This window comes from Nesoenas mayeri (assembly GCF_963082525.1).
Source record: "Nesoenas mayeri genome assembly, chromosome: 8".
NCBI lineage: Eukaryota > Metazoa > Chordata > Aves > Columbiformes > Columbidae > Nesoenas > Nesoenas mayeri.
In genome coordinates, this window is record NC_137554.1 from 5429962 (window position 1) to 5453234 (window position 23273).

At 43.7% G+C, this 23273-nt stretch overlaps 1 protein-coding gene across 1 annotated transcript; it reads right to left on the reverse strand.

Annotated features, from left to right (window-relative positions):
- Positions 1-3606: 3606 nt before the first annotated feature.
- On the reverse strand, positions 3607-8006 carry RNF2 (ring finger protein 2; the record flags this gene model as incomplete). Its single annotated transcript, XM_080348639.1, has 6 exons — positions 3607-3708; positions 4277-4448; positions 5544-5816; positions 6384-6599; positions 7428-7588; positions 7920-8006. The coding sequence occupies 6 exons, from the start codon at positions 8004-8006 to the stop codon at positions 3607-3609; spliced, it is 1011 nt and encodes a 336-aa protein (XP_080204765.1).
- Between the last annotated feature and the right edge of the window lie 15267 nt (positions 8007-23273).

Genomic DNA, 23273 nt, shown 5'->3' on the forward strand with positions numbered 1-23273 from the left:
ATAAGATCTCTTCTGTGAACGAGCAAAGAGGTGCTGCGGTGGGAGTTGGGTCTGGTTCCTTAAATACATGGCAGCATTCCAGTCAAATCAACTTGACTTCGTCCTTTCTTTTCCCCAAACCTTGTTCTGACACCTCTGTATATGTCACTTGAATTGGGAACAACTCTCACAAATGAAGGAGTTGCTGCAGTTTTTCCCAAGTTTGGTGTTCAGCCTGGCCCCAGGTGTTCGGTTTATCTACGAGCAGAACACGAGGGGTTATTATTGTGATTTATCTCTCTCTGAAACTTCATGGTGAGATTATTGCTTCTCATTGAGTGCTAACCAAGAGGAACATGACCAGTACACTCCCAGTCATGCACAACTTCCTAAGCTCCCCTTGGGCCAGAATTAAGTTATTGCCTCTTAGACCATCTTCACTTCAGGACTGAGGAGTTCCTTTCATTCTGTCCTAATTAAAAATAAAGAGGAGAGCACTAAAGGGATAATATTTGCACTTCAGCAGTGATACAGCATGAAACTAAGTTTCCTTTGAAAATTTAGTGCTTCTAGTTCTTTTCTAAAGGTAACTTGGTATCAAATTAGAAATTAAAATGAAGAAGGAAAAGTTGGTGTTCCTTAGTTTTTCTGAACAAAAGTTTTAATAATTGTTTGATGCAGAGAGCCTGTTGGAAGGCTCTGCCGGCAGCTAACACAGCTCGCTTTAGTGTTATTGTAAGTGGGATCAAAAGCACTCTAAGTTGGCTAATTGGAGCAAAAGAGCATTCCATTTAGAACAAAATAAGCTAAAAAGGAAGTTTAACTCAAGCCTGTTGGAGGAATCTCTCCCCTCAGTAACAGAAGGTATTGTGCATATTTTCCAAGTCAAAGCGACTCTTCCTGTGTACAGGGAGGGGCTGAGAAAATGAAGGTTGGGCTTGTCCATATAATTTGGGGGTTTTTTTTCCATTATACAATCAGGGACAAGGAGTTTTGCCTGGTGTGAGTGACCAGAAGGGGGATTTGTAGCTCAGGCCTGTGAGAATTCTTGTTCTGTTCAATAGTTGTCTTGGTTGTTCATTGGGTCACATCAGTCCTGCAATAATGAATTAACAGAACACTAGTGCTGGTTCAAGGCTGCTGGTTGGGGGCTTCTGGTTGTTATTTCCAGAGTCTGCTAGAAGGGTTACATCCTTCTGCTTAACAGTTGTAATATAATAACTGTAGAAATAAAGCAAAGAACAGGACTTCACTTTTTAGTAACGTACCTCAACCCAAGTGAGGTGTTGGAGTTAACCTACGCTCCTTCCTGTTGAAGCTGCTTAATATACAATTAAATGCAACCGGAGTCACTGGGTTTAACCCAAATGCTGTGAAAATCTTTTCATCCTGTTCCTCAGGCTCCAGGATCTGAGAGCAGCACCTGTGGCAGCTGATGTCTTCTGTCTGCCTCTGGCTTTCCAAAACTGGCCAAAGGGTTTCTTTTATGGATTAGCAGAGGAAGCAGCACTGAAATTCCCAACAGCTTGTTAAAACACTTTTGCTTTTATTGTCAGTTCAAGAGTTTCAGTGTCACTTCAGTTGGATACTAGAGCTATGAGGCTTACCCGTACCTAACACATTATGTACTTAAAAAATAACATGGCTTTAAAAGGCGGAAGAGTAAAGTCATTTTGAAAACAAAATAGTTTATAGCACTAGAGAGTCACAGTGCAATCGATGGTTTAATCAAACAACTACATTATATATATATATATATAATAATATTTAAAGAACATAAATATTCAGTAAATTCACTACAACATGAAAATAAAAGCTTCACATTCTCCCACACTTCTTAAAGAACTTGGGGACAAAGTGACAGACAGACTCCTAGACAGACCTCTTGGCCTCACAAACACCTCTCGAAGGGACTGGACGTCCCCTGGGCAATCACACCAGGAAGGGATGCTGCGACTAAGCTAGAAGGTTTCCCCATCAATTTTAAAGCATTTATAATCACCACTCCCCCACCCCCCAGATTATATTTAGTGGACATGCACTACTAGTCTATACAATGCACCATTTCACCAGAAAGTCATGAATTGCCTTAAAAACTGCCCCCACTGCATTCTGGGGGCTGAAAACTGCAGTTTCATGTCACAGAAAAACCCAAGTCTTTCCAGTAAGAGAAAATAACTAAGTTACTCAAAGAAAACCGCGGAGTTTTCACATCAGGATCAAGCTGATCTTCAACAGCAACCGGAGTGGATACGTTTATTTACAAGTGCCAGGCTGGAAAGACGGACGCGACAGAAGGACGATTCCTTCCTAAGAGCATCCCCAAGCATCTGAACACTTCTGTACCAAAACCAGTCTAACTACGGGCAAGACAAAGCAGCAGCAACACCATCTGCTGGAGAGTGTATTGTAAGATTTCTCACCTATCATAGCAACTTCTTTTGCTTCAGGTGCCGACAGCAGCTGCGGGACCAGACACAACCGCCTGCTGCCAAGTCCGTCAAACTTGAACCTAAAGTTAAGACACTAAATGGTAAACTTCGTCAAGTACTAAAATTGTCTTCCAAAGTGCTAAGCCACGTTTGTTAAAGCTATGGCAAAAAATAAAAAAGGAAAGAAACTAAATCTATGAGCAGCTTCTGGTTGGAGTCCTCCCTCCTCAAACTGGAGCCCCGATAAGCTCCCAGCTGGGCTGGCACAAATTCCATAAAGCAAAGCGTTTGGACGTTCTATTATGTCCATGCGCTGGAATTTTGGGGGATTTGCTTTTAAAAAAGTTTTCGGGGGGTTCTTTACAGAACATTCCAATACATTCACAATAAAAATCTGTTATTATAGGAAATAGAGCAGGGATATAAAATGTCCAGAATGATGAAGGTTGTGAGGACAGGGTAACAGCGCAGCTGGGAAGCTGCAGCGCGCAGCAAGGCTGGCGTGTTCTACACAGGGTTATGGGTTTGGGATGTTAAAAGGTTTCCGAGTGAAATATGTGTTGAAAAGCAAGCCAGACTCACAAATCACCTTGCACTGAAGCATTCAGCCCAGTAAACAGGAAGGTTTTAAAGTGTCCGTTTTCTCACTACGGCTCTATTTGTTCACAAGAAAATGACTTATCAATCTTCTCTAGAGAATCAACCTCAAGCTGCAAGACTCGGAAATCAATCCTCCACCAATTTTCTATACGGATAACCATCAGCAAACGACAACACTGAACACAGCCCTTGGCATGTGTGACTACTGAACAGACCGACTTGGCCACCCAATGCTCAGTACTTCCCAGAGGCCACTGTGACTGTGTCATATGGACGAGAAATCCAGATTTACCTGGACAAAATGAAGACATTCCAAACCGGAACACTCGTTATCATGCATTAGGAACAAAAAAGCATGTCAACCACTGGAATGCATTGGAGAAGGTCATTTAGTCTCCTAGGGAACAAAGCAAAACCTCAAAACAAAGACTAAATTAAATACAACCCAGAATACTGTCTAACCGTATTAATAAGTATACTGAGAGAGCCTGAAGGCATCACATGTGCTGTCCATGAAGATAAGGGTGGTGCCTTCTTTTAATATTAAAGTTGTAGCTATAAAAGAGTTAGTCCCATCTCTGTTTTCCAGCACAGCTTATTTATGTTCCTTTGTGGGTGCATAGTACAGTTCCATGGGTTTGTTCACTTTCCAGTACTTCTCGCTGACGAGTTCCAAGGAAAACGAGCCGTTCAGTACCTAGAACAGCAAAACAGAAATGAGAGAAATGTAAAGGATCTGCCTTTTATCCACAAGACTTATTTCATTCCGATAAATGCCCAGGTGTAAGATCAGGCTTGGAGTTCAATCCCATTGCGACGGTGCCACTTTGTATCTGTATATTCCGAATTCGGCAGCTGAACGGAGGGATCTGCCCCCAGTGCACCCACAGCGGCTCACAGGGGAATATTCAAAGCCCACACAGAAAAGGAGAAACGTCACCGCACGCCAGACACTTCTGGTGCAAGAGCTACCCGCTCTTCAGACAATAATTTTCCTCTTCAATTTTAACTGTAAAATTGCGCCATAAGTCAGCTGGTTGTTACTGGCATTGCTGGATTTCTCCCAAGTAATTTATGTGCCTGTTTTTCTACTAACCGAGTTTTTGCTCAATGTGTTTTCCTGCAGAGGAACTGATCTGCTCCTACATGCACAACCTGGTGCTGGGAATTTTACCCCTAAAGCCAACTCAGGAAAAGTCCAGCTGCGTGTATTTCAATCAGACCTGTATCAAAGACATATCAAAGCTCAGTTCTGCACTGCTCACCGTGAACTGCCCGTTGGCGGTAGCGATGTAAATGGTATATTGCTTCTCACTGGCCGTGTCCAGGTTCATCTGGTTGGATTCTCCTTTGCTACGAAGCTCCTCCAAAGCCAACCTCACCGCCAGGTACTTGGACAAGTGATCAACAGTGGCATTGCCTGAGGTCTTGATGTATCTGCAGCAACAACAGCGATAAGACATTTGAGTTGTACGTATGGTGAAAAGCCATCTGGAACGCCCCTAAATATTAAGCATCAAGTGTGAAAAGGCCTGGAAAAGTTCACAAACGAGAATATTAATTGCTTTTCCCCAAGACATGCAAGCAGCTTATCCAAGTATAGCCTTCTAAAGTGTCCTTTTGACACTTGTCCCACAGGCCCTCCTGCTCTTGGGAGAGAGAAGACAGCGATGCCCTGTCATCTCAAAATGAAAAACCCAATGGCAAGGGCTTTTCAGAGCTACTCACGGCTGCTGAAATCTTGTGAGCATAGATACAGCCTCACGTGCCCGGACAGAAAGCCGTACGGTGGGACAGCTGCCCATGCAACACTCTGCGCCTCATCGCTCTTCTGTATTGTCTCGCTATCTGTTTTCGCTTCAGTTATTCACGCAAGAATTAAAGGCTGACGCAAATGCCTCTCCAGAAGCCTGGTTTTCTCTTTGCCTTTCAGAATGACCCCCGGAACTCCTTTGCAATTCCAAACCAAAAAGAAAAGCTGGCTGAAACTTTAGAATGTATTTGTAGGCGCTACAGGGAGATGTCTCAAAAGCCAGGAAGAGATGAGAGGGAACTCCACAAGACTCCTTGTTGCTGCAATCCAAAATTTCCAGTCAGTGCTTGGACTGGATCATGAAAAAAATGCCAGGAAAAGCTTCCAGCCTATAAATCCCTTTGACACAAAGCTGCTCTAAAAACTGCTGGCACTTATGCAAGGTTTGTTTACTCCTAAAGAATCTTATTATAAGTAGAAAGGGGTTGATAATATACCATTATCTTGGGAAACTGCAATGCTAGAAACCCTTAACAACATCTTTATTTGTGATTAAATCAAAGCAGATTGTTACTGCAACAGAGTATTTTTTATCACAGTTGAGTATCGACCTGACTTGCAATGGAAAGGGGGAAAGTGTGCATGTGAAGGAACAGGATGTGGTACAACCGATGTCAATGGATTTTTCAAAGCCCAAGAAGTGACAGAAAACAAAAGCATCAGAAAAAGAAGAGCAGAATATCCAGATAGGACCTGAAGAGCCATAAGCGGGTGTTTACCTCGTCTGTGCACTGTCGTCGTTCTCCATCAGGGTGGGGTGAGGCCTGAAGACCAACTCGATTTCACTCGCCCCGTCCATGACGGGGTCTATGGCCACGGTTGTGTTGTTATTGTCCAGTTCTAGCCCTGAATCGTCCGACGTTTTGGTTCTTTTATTGCTGGGTCCTGCCTCCTGGTTGCTGTGCGTCGAGGCGTTGCTGCAGTGCGAGCTGTCGCCGTTGTCCTCCGCGCCGCTGCCGTTCTCAATCTGCTGCTTCTTGCCCCTCTGTAACCTGAGCAGAAAGAAATGGGTAGAAATCAGCTAATCCACACTCAGGATTCCCCAGTGTACAGGCCCACGCGGTTGGTACAACGCTCCCGGTCTCTGTCGTGCCATAAGTTAGACCTGGGCACACACAAGCACTAAACATTTCAGAGATTTTATAATTTAAATCAAAAAATTCTATCTTTCTGATAAAAAGATACTCATAGACAAGACTACAGACTTTTTCCTATCCCTCAAACACCTTTAAGCTAATTTTTAACTTCTGACAGTTATTTTTGAGACCTTTATTTTCATCTAAATGTGAATCCACCTGTGATGAAAAATATAAATCACACCGTGTTTCATCACAACACAAAGTCTGGGGCCTCTTTCCCAGCTGACTCTCTTAGGTCACCCTTAGAATTTAAACTCCCCATATTCCAACCTTGTGAATTAACTGGCAACTAAAACCTGAATTCTGGCATTACGTACGTTGATTTGCACCTAAGGGGAATACGTCAGTACAGGATTCGCCGTGTTGCAGTTTACTATCGAAGAGAAGGTTACACATGGACAAAGGAGGTGGGTTACATACCTGTTCATGGCCTGAATCTTTAATCCTTCCTCGATGCTGTGACTCAGAGCTTGTTGGTTGTTGTGTTTGCTGATCCTTGCCAGCACTCGCTCCTGGTGAGCTTCGTATTCATCGCGGCTGGGATAAATCTTACTGATGAGAGCATCGAAATTGGGATCCGGTCTCAGGGATCTTTTTGAAACGAGCTTTTTACGACACGTGGGACATTCTTTGTTGCTGGATATCAACAAAAAGGGAGAAAACAGTTACAGCTCTCCGGCAATAACCAAAGTCTGCCCTAATGCTGCAATTCTTGGTCAAAGCGCTCACCAAGACTCGATATTGAGAGTACGTCTGGAATGAGGCTTCCGTCTTTTGACAGACCAGGTAGTTCCAGACATTGAAACAAAAACCCCAAGCGTATCTCCCTGCTTCTTTTTAACATATGTTTAAGGAAACTGTATTTAGACTGAAGAGTTCAGGAGTTCCACTCCACAACCCAGTTCTTCCCTTAACCCTCTGGCTGGATTCTCACCTAGAAAATGATGCACATCCAGTGGAAATTACATTAAGGCATTGTATTGCTGGCACTCAGACGATAAAACAAAGATTAAGGAACCTATTCTGTAGTTCAAGCACTAATTCCTGGCAAAATTAAACCCAGAAACTTGTCCTTCCTACCATTTTGTTGTCTTTGAACTGAAATGTCAGGTTCACACACTTATCTTCCTGTGAGAGGCGTCAATGGCTGCACCACCAGTGTCTACTCCTGATGGTTTTGTTGCTGCCTTCTAATGTATTTTTGCTAATTACTCGTCCGATTTACACAGGCACAGCAAATAAGGTGTGACCTCTATACAGAGGTAATTGCCATTATCAGAAATAGATCCCTCATTGACTTAATTGCTGTTGGTGACCTCAGAGTTCTATCGCCTGGGGGAAAAGGTGAACTTGTAATTGAAGAATATGAGAAAAATCATTTATGCTTTAGGTTGTTTCAGTAGCAAAGCCTGGAAAGCTTTGTCTAGAGTAAAATCCTTTTTCCCTGTAGTAATGATTCCGTACCCGCTCCTGAGGGCTGTGATGATACAATCGGCGCAGAAGCGATGCAAACATTCTTTTGTCGTCATGGTGTTCTTTAACATATCCAGGCAGATGGGACACATGAGCTCGCTGTGCAGGCTCCTGGGCGACACCACGATCTCCAAGCCATCGGTGATTGCTTCCTAGCGTTAATTAAGGTAAGGAGTTCTTTAATGGAATTTAGACTGCATGGTTCACCGTGCTTTTAAGGAGAAAGACGGTAAAAAGGCAGAATGCGCATACACAACCACATCAAATACACTGCTAAAGGAAGGAAAAAAGAAATAAACATCAAAACGGCTTATTTTTCTAATATTATAAGACAGGTTTTTATTTGGGAAGACTTTTTTAAAGAGTATCCTTTAAAAGAGGCAGTTAACACTCCTAAAGGGAAAAGAAAACGTTAAACATCAAGCTTTGAGTTCTAGAAAGCATTAAAAAAGCTGTGCCGTGAAGGCCTTGAGCCCGGCTTACCTGAGGCGTTCTTTGCAACTCGTACAAACTGAGCTCCCATGTTTTGCTTAGAGGCTGCGTCCCGTTGGTCTGCACGGCTTGAGACATGCCTGGGGACAAAAAGAGAGAGAAACCGCATATTCCAGGATCCAGCTCCCTCGCCAAGGGCTCCTGGGGCCAGCGGGGTGTCCCCGGGTCACAGAGACACACGGTCCCTGTGCCACCAATGGGGACAACGTACATTTGTCCCACACACTGATAATCCCACGCTCTGTGCCGCTCTGGAGAAACTAAAGGAGTCGGTGAGCCATGAACGCTTTGCAAACATCAATTAAGGTTGTTAAACAGAAGCGACACGAAACTCAAGGCCAGAAAACTTGGGCTGCGTGGTGCGAGAGCTGCAAGTGCCACCTTATGCGGAAAATGTCCATCAACGTCCACTCGGGAACCTGCATGTGGGTCAAGCCGGGTCCGCTTTACCTAAATCGTACATGGATTATCAGGGTTTTGCTCATTTTTTGTGTCAGCAGTGGCAGACAAGCGGTCTTGGAAATGGAAATAACTGCTCCACAACCAGAATTTGCTTGCAGGTAAAAGCACACATCACCTTTTCATTTAAAAAACAACACACAAACATAAATCAAACAACCCCTCTCCCACCCAAAAAAAAAGACCATGTGAAGAAACTGTTGTTTTCCCATCAAAATTGTGGGATTGTTGGATGTGATGGGGCAAAACTACCACGCGTGGTCACTGCAGATGTGTGAAAGAATGCTCAAAACATCAGAAGAAAACGATGTTTCTGAGCAGAAAGTATTTGCACACTGGAGGAGAGGGGAGAGACCTCCCTGTCTCTCCAGAAATAGCTGCCTTGAAGCAGGAAAACTTATGCCAGAGTGTAAGTAACCACAGAAGAGGCAAGATATTTCTATAGATACAGATATTTCTACTGGGTGGAAAAAGCAGAAGTGCTTCTTGTAACACTTATTTTGTTAATTGAGGTTTGTATTTCCAGACCTTCAAACCCGCAGCCAAATGCAGATCCTATTGATATCTACCAGGTACATCATAATCCGGCTTCCAATCCATCAAATTCCATGTGAAAAGGGTCACCCTCTCCGGAGAGCGAGGTTACTTTCTAAGCTTTAATTAATTGTTGAGGGAAAAGCAAGAGAAACAGTGCAGCAAAGATGATTAGATCAACTTTTATCCAGGCACTGAAATTAGAGTTTTCTCCTGAAAAAAGGAAGGGGGTGAAAAAAAGCCTGACATGAAGTGGCCACGTCCACTATTATGTCTAAGGAGTAATAAAGGTCCAAAAAGGCGTCAAAAGAAATAGATGACAGACCATCGACTCTGATTTTGACAATATATAGATATTGTGCCTTAACGATACAGATGACTTGTCACAAGAGACGTGTTTCTCTGTGTGGATCAGAAAAGCAATTTAAGTTATCCAGAGGTACAGATTTAATTATGGTATTAAATGACAGATTGCAAAGCAGCAATGTTGAAAAAGTGTACAAGTGGCAAAGAAAGGACATAGTATTGCTCTGTGTTCTGGTTTCCACAACTATTTAAGGTAATTCTAGGCGTACAGAAAGTCAAGCCGTTCGGGTAAGACCCTTGGGTCGGCAGCGATAGCCCTTTCAAATTTGAAAGAGGACAAACGCTGGCCTGGAAGCTGGAGAGATCCACGTAGTCCACTCGATCGGCTTCTCTGCTATGTCCGAAGGCAAAATTTGAGGAAAAGTAGACACATTCTCAATTCAAACATGCCGAAAAGCCCCTTCCCACCCTGAAGAATCAACCACAAAAAAATCACATTAATCTGCTTGATGATCAATGAATAAGCTTCCTTGTTTTTTCCCCTGTTCCCCTACAATTTCCAGATGTATATTTGGGTCTGAAAAATGCAGGTGGATGCGGCTTCTTTTCCTGAGCACGTTACTGGACATCAGGTTGTATTACATTTCTTCACGCTGCTGAAACCTAATACGGCAACATCAGCAGCTGGTGTCGGTATCAAAGGTCAAACTCAACCATCAGGAGAGCCATTTTGACCTAAAATTGCACTGATCTAATAGGCACCACGTACCAACTCAGCAGCCTCAAAATCAAAACCAGTCTCTTCAGATGTTCTCATCGATGGCTGATCTCCATTCGCTCGGGGAACAGAGGGCAGAAGAACCTCTAGAGTTGGCCAACACTCAAGTCAAGCCATATGACCAAGCAGGAGGAGATCGCACCAGCCCCTTGCTCTCAGGTTCAACAGCAAAAAGTTGGGCAGCTCTACTGACATCTGAATGGCTGATTCTTTCCAAAGCTACAAAATTAGGAAAAGTCTTTAATAAGCCCAAGAAAGATTTTTGTTTTCTGTTGTTGATGCTTGGTTCAGAGCGGAAAATATAGAAGTGGAAAGTTTCTGGATGAAGAGAACGACATGCTTTTGTTAACTACTACTGGCAAGGGGAGAGAAGATAGAGTATAAATATAAAACCTTACATTTATTCTTCAGTCTGGAAATTCATTCCACTGAAATCTCACATTCTTAAAATCAGTTGGACAGTCACAGACGTATTTCACTACCCCTCTGCACCCCTTGCAGCATTTTTTTGTAAGTCTTAAATATCCATTCTCTCATGCTTGTTCTTCCAGCTCAAGATACAAAGTGGATTTCATCGCAATATCTACTCGAGTTTTCAGCTGTTCAACATCTCAGATCTTTTCCACTTTATAAATGAAGAAGATGGGATCTCTTCTTTGCAGGTCACACGTGCTAACGTTGGGAACAACGCAAAGTCAGGTACCCCTGTTTATGAAAAACTTCTAATACACCACAACTTTAGACTTTTCATCGTTTTTTACCTTTCTGGCCTTGTCTCTGCCCTCCGGATATAAGGAACCAGTGACATGACACCGGGGTGATATGATGGGGAGAAGCCACATTCCTGTCAGCTCTTGGAGCCACAACTAGTTGTGATTTATGCTATAGCCAGAGGGAAACTCTTGTCCAAAAAACCAAACCAAACCAAAAATCAAGCCTAACTAATATAAGAAGGATCCCTACAATCCTTCTGACTGACTCAGTCTTCGAGGACAGTGAAATTTAAGCACAAACTTGGTAATTGCAGAGTACACACAGCTGTCGCTATCAACGCAAGGGCTGGCGGATAGAGCCACAAGAATGAATGACAGAGCTGAGAGCCACAAACGTTATGAATCTCTCCAGGTTTGATTCCTCCTCACTCCCTGAAAAAATAGAGAAACAGGCTAACATTTACTATTTAGCCATAAAACTTGCCGAGTTGCTGCGTGTTGTTTAGAGAAGAAAACTGGCAGATGAAAAGTGGGAGATTGTTAAAAATGATCAGAAGGGGTAAATTTGTATTTCTTTGTACCCAGGATGTTTCTCAGTTCTCCACGTTGCCAGAACACTAAAATCAAAAGAAAACAAAAGGCACCTGTGCTGTTCTGAAGAGTTTTCATTAATTCTTACACAAGGCAGCTTTACCCACAAGTTGAATAGCTCCCTAACGAGAGCCGGTAGACGAGCCTGCCGGCTTCACTAAAATACACCGCATCGCTTCATCTGAAACACTTGCTATTAAAGCCTGATTTCCTTGGAAAAAGGGGCTTACACAACGTTGCTCTTTGTGCTCATCCATCTGTAGATGATTTTCTTAAATATATATATATATATATATTAGAAAAAGAAAATTGAAGACTAACAGCTGGGGTTTAAAAACATAACAACAAAATAAGTCTTGTTCCTGAAGCGCTGGAAAAGAGGCAGTTATAGGAAAAATAATGGTACGGAAAAGCCGATCAGAAAAGAGCCTCTGATCTCCTGCCTGCTTGCTGACTGGGGAATTGATGCCGGAAAGTCCTTTCAACACGCTTTACAAGCTTTTATACTGAAATACACTTAAATATTTGCTAAAATATCGTGATGAGTCATGGTAGGTTGGGTATTCGGGTATCCCAGTCCTGAAACTGGCCAGTGGAAATAAAATCCAACAGGACCAGCTCGGAACTGTGTGACACTGCTCCTGCTCTTCTCCCCTTCACCTTCCCAGAGATTTACCACCCCTAAATTAGCCTTATTTCTCAAAATTTGTCATTGGTGACAATTTAAACAGTTCCTTAGGTCTAGCTTTGAACTAACCATGATGGTGGCCCCGCTTTAACCAGGGAGTGGGGGACTTGCTGCCAGATGACATCCAGAGAGCCCTCACAACATGAATTACTCTCCAAAACACTTTGCAGGGCCTATTTTAGCCCAGGCAAAGAGACCAGAGGGTGGAATGGTACCCAGCAGCTGCAAGAGAGAACCCACAAAGCCAGCTCAGCTCTGGCCATACCGTACGAGCTGCTATTTAACACTAACCAGTCTACTGAGCTCTGATACTTCCCTCAAAAACACTTTTAAGGAAAAAAAAAAAGCATCAGGCTCTTCAAAAAATAAAATACATGCATAGTATTGAACCCTTAGAAATCAATTCATTTTTGTTCCAAGTGTTAAAAGGTAAATATTTAGACTGAAAACAGTAGGAGAGTTAGAGCTCTGTTTGGTGCGCCAAGTTCAACAGCACCTTCAACCATTTCCATTTTTACTTTCCAAAGGATTAGTTCTTTTAAGAACAGGTATCGTGGTGCAGTTACTCTGGAAGCTTAACAGGATTAGAGTTCTACATTTTACTCTCTCCAATACTGTAAATAGCATTAGGGACAAATTGAATGTTTTGACAAAGTATTCGATTCAATAATTCATTTATGTTCAATTGTAATTTAGGGCAACTAGGACTAGATTACAATCTAATACTTCTACTATTCACTCTTTCCTGAAGTTTTATTCCTTTCCGGATCTCTGAATCCCTGGGATGCAGCCAAATCAGGCCTGGCCTGGAGCTCATTTTATTCCCAGCTCTGCAATGAACCGCTCAATGATTCTGAACAAGGATGTCACCGCGTTTGTCCGTGCCCCCGCATCCTCCTGTGCTCCTTTATTGTCACCACGCGTCAAATCATCTCTCAGCAAGTTTATATTGCACTCGCTATCATCAGGATACAACTGATCTCAAAAGGGGATAAGCCAGAGAGAGGAAGGTCTTACTAAAGTGGGTTTATTTCATTCAGCTTTCAGACCTTGTCCTGTCAAGTTCATTGAATATCAAGTTCAGTGTCACAACATCCCTTACAAGGAAGGTTTTCACTTCTTTATATTTGCAAATTGACTTCAGTATTATATTAGCCACATGTACAGTTGTCTTGACACAAGCAGTCTGGATCTGTGCTAACAACAAATTCCAGCTCACTGACCCATGGACAGAGTTGCCATCAAACACAGAGTCTCTGCAGTGCAGCTCACCTCCAACGTGCAAGGTTTGAGTTGTCAGGCTCGCAGACATCTGAGAGATATGATCTGGCATCCATCATCATTTCTGATAGTCATTAAAACCAGATTTAAACTCTTTAGGAGCTTGTCCTGTGGACGAGTACCACGAGCCAGACCTCAAGCAACAACTGCTTAAGCTACCAAAAAGAAAACAAGAAGGTGTTGGCCATGACAAAAGGCACACGGGCGGACAAAATAAACTGCTGAGCATCGAGCGGTAAAATTCACAAGGGAAACTATTGCCATGCTGAAAGCATCAAGCCACAATGAGAGGATCACTAATGAAAGGTCACTTCAGGGAGGTGGTGGGATCTCCACCCTTGGGGACAGTGACACTCGACTGGTGTCACCAACAACCTCATCTAACTGGCCCTGCGTACCAGGAGGTTCTACTGCGTGATCTCTACAGGTCGCTTCCAACCCAAATTATTCTAATTACAGGGGTATCTTGCTATTGGACAAATTTATACTTAGTTTTGCTGTATAGAAAGTGACACAGCCAAGAAAAGCCAACGGCAACGACTACGAACGGGGCAATAAAGCACAGCCATAAAAAGCTGAAGAAACCTGAGCAGGACATTCTCCTACTCCCCATGTCTTTTACAGCCTCTGTGGCTCAATATGAACATCCTCCTCACCCACAAAAGAAACATCAGTAGGTTTTTTGGGGACTGCAGTGACCAGTAGCTTTAAACAAAGCAGAATCCATTTGTTTGAACTGCATGAAAACAGCAACAAGGGAATTGAGCCTTTAGGTGCGCAGGATGTTAGAGAAAATATCCAGCTTAAGCTGGGAGTTTCCTCCATAAACACATGATATAACCAACCACATGCTGAAGAAAAAGAACACTCCCCTTATATATCTTCTGGGAACTTGTGGAATCAGGAGTAAAATTCACAACTAGGTATTTCTGTCTAAACTGGAAAAATAACATATAAGCCCCAAAATATCACACAAATGTTTTCGGATCATATAGTTTCTCTCTTCTGTACATAAATTGGTAAGCAAAAATGCCTTAGGTTTTGACCATCTACTGAAGCTCTCGAGAGCTGAAGGTATCTGCCCAAATTTAACACCCGTGGCTGTTAGAAAAGAGCTGTAAGTGGTGATGGATTAATGCAAACTCATGAGGATCAGATACAGATTACAAAACAAATATTATCAAGTGAATAGTTTCAGCTGATATCCCAGAACACTCAGAAGTACATTAATGAGCTAATTTCAAAATTATTACCAAATACTTTATGAGTTAATACTCTATCATAATGTCATAGAGCTCCTTTGTAAATGCCTACTGCATTTAAAAGGGAGTTGTTAGCAACGCTTATACAAAGCCAGTGTTTAAAACACTTTTGCACACACTAACTAAAATGCTACCATCTGCAAAGCACAATCAAAGTCAATTAAAAGACTATTAAAGATGCCGAATTAATACAAACTATGAAACTGAGACTTCAAATAGCAATTACATGCTCCAGAAGTCAAATCTGATAACAAATAATGAGTATTTACACCGTGCTTTCCACCCTCAAGGTATATCAGCTTGCGAACAAACACGTCCTTGGACTGTATTTGTGGGATAGACACAATGAATTAGAAATAAGTGAGGGAGGAGACACAGCTATGAGTTGTTGTTACTCTCTATCTCTGTGAAAGAGATGAAACCAGCTCACCAGCAGCTCCAGGGACAAGAGCCTTGCTGGAAAATAGGACACAAATCTGATTCTTGTCCGGGCATCATCCTGGGATCTCGAACTGTTGCTGGGTTTCATTCTTCAAGAGCAAACCTGGAAAACCTGTGTTTGAGCTAAACCAAAGAAACAGAAACTAACTCTGAATAAAAATGTATGAACATAAAGACTGGCTGGGACTACCCCGAGGCCACACATGGCCATAAACAATCATGTATATTAATGCAAGCAGTCTGACTGTGGTGCACAGTGTGGTCGATGTTTAATGTGATAAACATCTCAAAGCAGCTCTGCCCTGCTCCAGGACACTCTAATTTCAATTATCAGTGTGCATCACGCCATCCTTCAAGTGTAAGCGATGGACACAAAGTGACGACCACCCTGACAATACCATTTGAGCAACGTCCTGTTCCCTGCCATCCTGTTCTCCTACTTTTATTTACAGAATGAAGAGATTACCATTCAAATGTTTTGATCAATGACATCATGGCCAAGAAAACAATTTAACTATAATTAAACCAGAAAGCCAATATTAAAATTAAACACAAATTTCACTGTCAGATGAGTACATGCAACTCCCACTGAACGTTAGATAAGTGATCAGCTGGCACAACAAAATTACTAATACAATAAAATTATTTGTGCGTACATGAGTGCCAGATGTTCCCCACACTCAAAGTTGTGCCAAGTTCCCCATTTAAAATATAAAACCAGGCTGTTCTGTATGAAAAAAGGACATGTTCTCCTTTTCTTTATAGTATTATGTCATCAGAATGTATATTAGGAGAAGCCATACATATGCATTTCTTCAGGCTCACTGGAAAGCACATCAGCTGTAAAATACCTTGTCAAATTCTCTCATTTGCCACTAAAAATCGAGTCTAGATTTCTCAAGATGGGAAGCTCACTGAGACCCACTGTAAAGGTCACTCTAGAAAGACTCATATTTTGTTCCTCTTATCCCATTACTTTCAGTAATGAAGTTTTTAATCTAGAAGACACTCGACTACATCAGAAGCTATTTCACAAACCTCCACACTGGAAGTACATGAAGACTAGGGAAGCCGTGTTTATTCCCAAAGAAAGTGTTATAAAGCTCTTCATTTTCAGATGTTCAAACTGAGGAATCCAAAGTCTGTCAGCCTATGCAGAGCAGTTAAAGAGAATCAATCTCATTTCTGCCCCAGAGCACTACCAGTCAGGACCAAAAAAAAAAGGAGAAAAAAACAGTATAATTAATTCAAGACCACAGACTCAAAATGTCCTAAAGCAGCCAGTAAAACCCAGGAATGCAGAGAAACCTGAGGCACCGGTGCAGCTCAACAGCATCGGCAGTCGCTAACACTTCATATGTCTTCCCGATGTGATTGTCCCTCTCAATCAGGCTCGTTCGTTTTGCTGATAACTAGTCCCAAACTCCAGTTTTCCCACAACCTGCCCCATAAACTTAAAAGGCATTTATTTTCAATGCGAAAAATAAATAAATCCTTTGAAAGCCAAGTAACGCCACCTGATGCCATTACCGTGAAACCTCCAGCAGGCTCCCGCTCAGATAACGTCTGACAAGAGAAGGGGAAATAAAACTTCTATTGGCATTTCTGAAACACAGCAGCTTGCTAGCACAAGGTCTTTCAGTTTCTACACTGTATTTATTCTCCTGAGGAAGAAAGTGGTTTTGCCTGGTGCAAAGACACAGGATCTTCCAGTTAATTGCCACTCACCATTAACTGGACCAGAGATTAATTGATCCCTGGCAGCATTTCCAGTCTGGCCACCAAGCTGCTCATCCTGGCCTTCCAAAACATTAGTGACCTCCTACAAACCATCTGCTACACACATGTACACCTATAGAAAAACGCAATGAATCTAACGCTAACAGAAGCGACCAGCGAGAGAGAATCCGCCCATTTCAGATGTGAAGAGCTTTAAAAAAAAAGATAGTATCAATTTAAACTTTTGATCATACTCAAGGGTATCAGAGTGTTAAGAACAGTCACGTACTCTTGGACATGACAGATGTATGTGATCTTAGAAGTAAAATATAATGGCATATAAGCACTATATGTCCGTGTACATTGCTCTTACACAGCCGACACTCAAACTCGAGTTTATTTTAACGAGTTCCATATTCCCAGCAAGGGGCATCAGGTTTTTTGACACTGCCTCCTGGACCACTCTGTCACTGTCAATAACCTTGGTCCTTAGCGTTCCACAATCCCATATCATACCCTCCTGAGCTGCAAAAACTGGAATATGCAACATGATCACAAACACTGCCCACTGTTCTAATGCAACACGTACTTAAGATCAATCATTAAAGCTTGCCCTTTCACTAAAATGTGATACAACAGTAGCACCTTCTGCCAGGACTGAAAAACAAAACTGATAGAGGAAAAGCATCTTTTCACTCCTCACATGAGCCAATAAATCAGACAAGCGCTTGACCTAAAATTTGCCAAAGACCTTTGCCAACAATTTATAAAAAATGGAAAACAGCCATTACCAAGCTGTAATTCAGCCCTATGAAGTAACAACATTCAATGGAATTCTGTAGGTAAGTGAGCAGAATTGCCATTTTCTGTGTTATTGGTTAAGTTTTATGCAAAGTTTCTCAGCTTATGAAGCACGGTACTGTAGTTCTTAGCAAAGCTCTCAAGCTCTTAGAGTTAAATCAACATTAGACTCCAGAATTAATAACCAGCTGTGATAGAGAAAGGCAAAAATGCCTTTCTAAAATCCTGCCTAAAATGCACATCAGTACTGTATCAGATCAGAGGGATAAAAGACTGAAAACTCTTGGGAGCAAACAAAAGTAAACCTTCAAACTCCAGAAAAGTTTAATCTGTTACAGCAACTAAATACATACGAACAGCTCAGGAATGACACTTGTTGCCTTAGGATATTTTTTAATCAGACTTTTTTTTCCTTTGTTAAATTCTTTGCCACAAAATTCCTTCCTCATGTCCGGCCCCAATCTCCCTCGTTTAGGTTAAACCATCACCCCTTGTCCTATCGCATCAGGCTCTGCTAAAAAGTCAGTCCCCATCTTGCTTATCAGCCCCTTTTAAGTCCAGAAAGGCGGCAATAAGGTCTCCCCAGAGCTTCTCTTCTCCAGGCTGAACAACCCCAAGGTTGTTGGGATCCAAGGTGCTTTTAAGTCAATTTTAAGAAACATCGTAGAAGCTCAAGCCCAATGTACTGTAAATCAGGCGTACTGCTCGCCCTGGCCTACTGGGATCACATCGAGTGAGCCACTTTGTTATCCTTCAGCATACAACTACTATCCATCACACTTACTAACAGAAACGGCAGCACGCAGTAATATTCTAATGAGTTTATATTGTGGGAGAAATTCTGAGACTATCAAACCAAGAAATACGCTTATTTTTTTTCAGTTTTTCCAGAGCTATGTTAGATAGCCACAAAAATTTCTCATCCACTTAGCAGTGATCACAGAGAAGTCAGCCACAACCAGTTTTCTTAATGAGAACGCAAGACAGCTTGGTTATTAATAAGAGAAAATAACCTCCCCCACAACACTTGAGAGACAAAAAGAAAGATTCAAGCAATCTTATGTATGATTGACTTAATACTTAAAATAAATATACAGAAACAAATTTGTTAATTTGGCACCCAGCTTTTCTCTAAAGCCGGGTGACAGCTAACAATGATTTGTGTTTTATAGACTCTCTCTCAAATAAAACCGTACACTTGGTAAACAGTACTACAGGAGCAATACTTACACAGTTTAGACTCCGTAATCAGCCAAAACAGTTTCATTTTACCCCTGAGTGGTAAAGAGTAAAGAATGGATGAGGTTTTTAATTAGTTAGCAGACCACTGCTGCTAAGTCCCAGGTGTTCACAAGAGAGCTGCACAATCCAGAAGTGGAGGGGAGGCAGAAATGGATAATTCCTCAAATATTTCTCCACTGCAGCAAGTCTAAGCAGCTCCGTAACACCGAACGCTGCTCATTCCTCAGAAAATTAAGAATTTAAGGTCGGCTTCAAAGGCCAGTTATTTTCACCATCAAGCAGGACCAAGGTCAGGCTCACCTACACCCCTGCTCCAGTCTCTTTTCTGTTTGCATCATCATTAAACTGTTGATTTAGTCATTAAAAACAGACTAAGGGTATTTAAGCAAAAGCAAAAAAAGCGGAAGGAATCCCTTTACTCTGCTACTTCTTTCATGCATGTTTTTCGAACTAGTGCTTCAGTAACAGTAGATCCAGTGCTCCTTCTAAGAAAACACTTGCAGACTTATGACTTATTTTTGAAGCTCCTTTTTCCCCACGGCTTCTTTCCCCCATTGTATTATTTTTATTAAGCAAGGGAAAGAGAAACAGTTAAAGCTGAATAAATTCACATATCCCAACATCTATTTCATGTAAGACTGATGGCTTTCCTATAGGTGCCAACCGTATTTCTATTTAATTGACAGCACAGCCCTGAAAACACCAGAATTCTGCTCTAATCACCCAAGATGCCCAACCAAGTCTCTATACTCAACATATTACCATGCACCACACTTAAGAAACAAAGTGTCATTGATAAAGGGAGCATCCCACGCAATTTATTTCATTGGCACTTGCACATTATTTCAAGTTTAAGCCATGACAAGCAGAGCTTTTCTTGGCAACTGCAGCAGGGCTGGTGTTTCAAAGCTTTGAAGCCAAAGGTCAACATTTTAGCCACTGAAGAAGTTAAAAAATCTGCATTACGCTACTATTACAAAGCTGAATGCTGAAAATAATAAGGCATTTATTAAACACCGTAAATAACGATTCCAGGGCCAATAAGGTCTAAAGATGGTCTGAACTTATTTAAGCATCATCACTGAAGTGTACCACATCTGTCCAGTGAAAATGCCTCCCCATCTCCAAATATCTGACAAAGCTAATCCTTCAAACCAGCACATCTTTTAATGCAAAATATACTGCTTATCAATATCTGCTGCTGTCAAAGTGAGAGCCTCTGTCTTGGCTGACAGCTCTGAGCTCGACACGATATATAAAAATGTCAAATTATCTCATTACAAAAGTTCTTAATGAAAACATACATGAATAGAAATGAGAGTACCTCTGCGGGGAACTCCTATGACAAATCGAGTCTTTGTCACTGAATGAATGACATATTTGATTAAAGAATTTTCCCCAAGCAAAAGTAATGTCACCCGCGCACCAGTCACGTTTTTTCAAATGTAAGCTATTTCCTCTAATCCTTAAAAGCCTGCGTGAAATGCATAGTTATTACACAGAGCTATAACCACCTCCAAACAGGAGTGGATTATCACTTATCCTACTGGAAATCATCTTTCTCCATCGGATTTCTATGGAATGAGGCACCGGATCCAATTATTTCCCATAGAAGAGTGTCTGAAAAACAAACAGCTTAATAAAAATCTCAGTAATCTCGCTCAGTGTCCATTTTACATATACACTATGCTATGGGGTGGGATCCAAGAAAAGCAAATTATTTTGAAGAGCCAGCTATGACAGACTGTAGAAGTTGGCAAGAAAAAGGTTCTAAATTCCTATGGGAAGCAGCGAGAGCGAGTGTGAAGGGAGGAGACGCATCTTCAGCCGCCAACAGTGTCTTTCTGCACTTGCTGCCCGGTTGGGAGCGATGACATTGTCAGCACAGCAGCCAGTTTATCAGCATCACGCCTCGCAAACGCCGTTCGGTGACACGGTGACACGGCTTGGGGAGAAACAAAAGGCGGGGAACGCAGGGCAATAAATCATACTGAATATCCTACGCTAAGCCGGGGAAATTTATTGAAACAGCAGTAACGGGTTGTGGCTGTTCACCCGCTCTCCCTCCTCCAGGGAGGCATCTGGCTGTGTGGTGTTACGGAATGCGGCGGACGGTGCCTCTGCCTGCAGCCTCCAGAGCAGAGATACACAACGCGTAGAGATATAGATAGATGTATTTCCCTCAGGGCTTGCGGAGCTCTCCGCCGCCCCGCACCACGGGGGAGCGGCCCCGCACCACGGCCCCGGCCTGTCAGGGGCTGGGGGCGGCCCCTCCTCCGCCTCAGGTCCGGCACCAGACGCCCCCCGGGGCACCCACTGCGGCGGGAGGCTCCTCGCCCTGCGCTGCCCTCCCCTGCCCCTCCGGAGGGACAGACCCGAGGGGAACGGGAACGGCCGCGCCCGCCCGGGCCCCCGCGCCGCGCTCACCGGGCTCTCCCCTTAGGCCGCCGCGCCGCTCGCTGCCGTCGCCCTCTCCCGCCGGCGGTGCCGCCGCAGCCCCAGCAGCACAATATGGCGAGCGGCAGCCTCCGCAATGGAGCTCGGGAAATGAGAGGGGAGTTACATATTCATGGCCGGGGCTGGGCAGGGGGAGCGCGGATGGATGGGGCTGCCGAGAGCGGGCCGCCCAGCGCCCTCCTCCATCCCTCCGCTCCCCGCCCCGCCGCCTGTCAGCGCTCCCGCTGCCCCCCCACACCGCCCGGCCGTGCGGCAGCGAGCGCGGGGGGGCTCCCAGCTCCCTACCGCCCCCCGGTACCTCAGCCCGCGGCCCCTGGAGAGAGCAATGCAGGGGAAAGGGGCCTGGGGGTCCTGGGGACAGCAGGGTGACCATGAGCCAGCACTGGGCCCTTGTGGCCAGGAAGCCAATGGTACCTGGGGTGGGTTAGAAGGGGGTGGTCAGTAGGTCAGAGAGGTTCTCCTGCCCCTCTGCTCTGCCCTGGGGAGACCACACCTGGAATCTTGTGTCCAGTTGTGGCCCCTCAGTTCCAGCAGGACAGGGAACTGCTGCAGAGAGTCCAGCGCAGCCACCAAGATGCTGCAGGGAGTGGAGCATCTCCCGTGTGAGGAAAGGCTGAGGGAGCTGGGGCTCTGGAGCTGGACAAGAGGACACTGAGGGGGGACTCATTCATGTTTACAGATAGATAAAGGGTGAGTGTCAGGAGGATGCAGCCAGGCTCTTCTCAGTGACAACCAGTGACAGGACAAGGGGCAATGGGTGCAAACTGGAACACAGGAGGTTCCACTTAAATCTGAGAAGAAACTTGTTGGGGGTGAGGGTGTCAGAGCCTGGCCCAGGCTGCCCAGGGGGGTTGTGGAGTCTCCTTCTGTGCAGACATTCCAACCCGCCTGGACACCTTCCTGTGTAACCTCATCTGGGTGTTCCTGCTCCATGGGGGGATTGCACTGGATGAGCTTTCCAGGGCCCTTCCAGCCCCTCACATTCCGGGATCCTGTGATTGTGTGGGGGTGGCCATGCTCCCTGAGGTGACGCCGTGCTGGATGGTCAGTGCTGTCTTGTATTTTCCACTCCAAATCGCCTCCCCAACCCGACTGCCTGTGTGGAGCCAGTGGTGCTGGTACCTCCGTGAGGGCGGAGACGGGATGGCGGTGGCCAGGCTGACCCTGGGCAGTGCCTGTGCCTCATCACCAGGTGAAGCAATGCGGCGAGGCTGTTAAATTGTCTTTGCGCAAGAGCGGGTCCACCATTCTCAGGATCAAGCGGGCCGAACCAATGGCCTCTGTCTGGCCTTTGCTGGGCTTTTCTCCCTGAACGTGGCCTCCAAGCTCTGTGGCTCTTCACCGCTTCTCGTTCCTGGCCGCCTTTCTGAAGAGAGGGACATGCCCGCTGTTTGGAAGCTGTGAGACAAAGCCCAACATCAAGGTGCTCTGTCCTATCTTTATATTCCTCAAACAGGGGCCAGGAACTGAAGCAAGACCTGATTGTGCTCATCTTGCAGACACCACAGTTCACATCAGACGTTTTCCAAACATCTTTAATCTCTGGGGCCATTGTACTAAATAAGCATTTGTCTCCTGGTATCCACATTTTAGCGTTTGTTATGTTATGATAGTTTTTTTACGAGCTTTGGGTCTCCGGCAGTGCCTTTATTGGTCTTGTGATTAACTGTTTTATACAGCAGTTCACTTAGTGTAATTAAATCTGGTGTGAGTAAAAAGTGAGCAGAGATCACCTTGTGAGGTGTAAATTGGAATTACTACTTCAGTCTTTAATGACACAGCAACATCCTTTGAGATGATTCAATATGGAGTATTTGGAGCAATTCTATATGCAGTATTTGAAGCTTTACTAGAGTTTTACAGTTAATATTCTCATAATTGGAATATTAACAAAGTCCTGCTTGGGACTTTTTCCCCATTTGAAAAGCTTCACATTTTTAAAATAAATTTTAGCTTGTGTCAGGTTATTCCCGGTCATTCTAAGTTACTGTTTTTATGTGGTAGTTTTCACTCCTCCACACTCCTTGTGACCTGCACCACAGCCTATATAATTAAAGCTTGATAAGGTGTTCA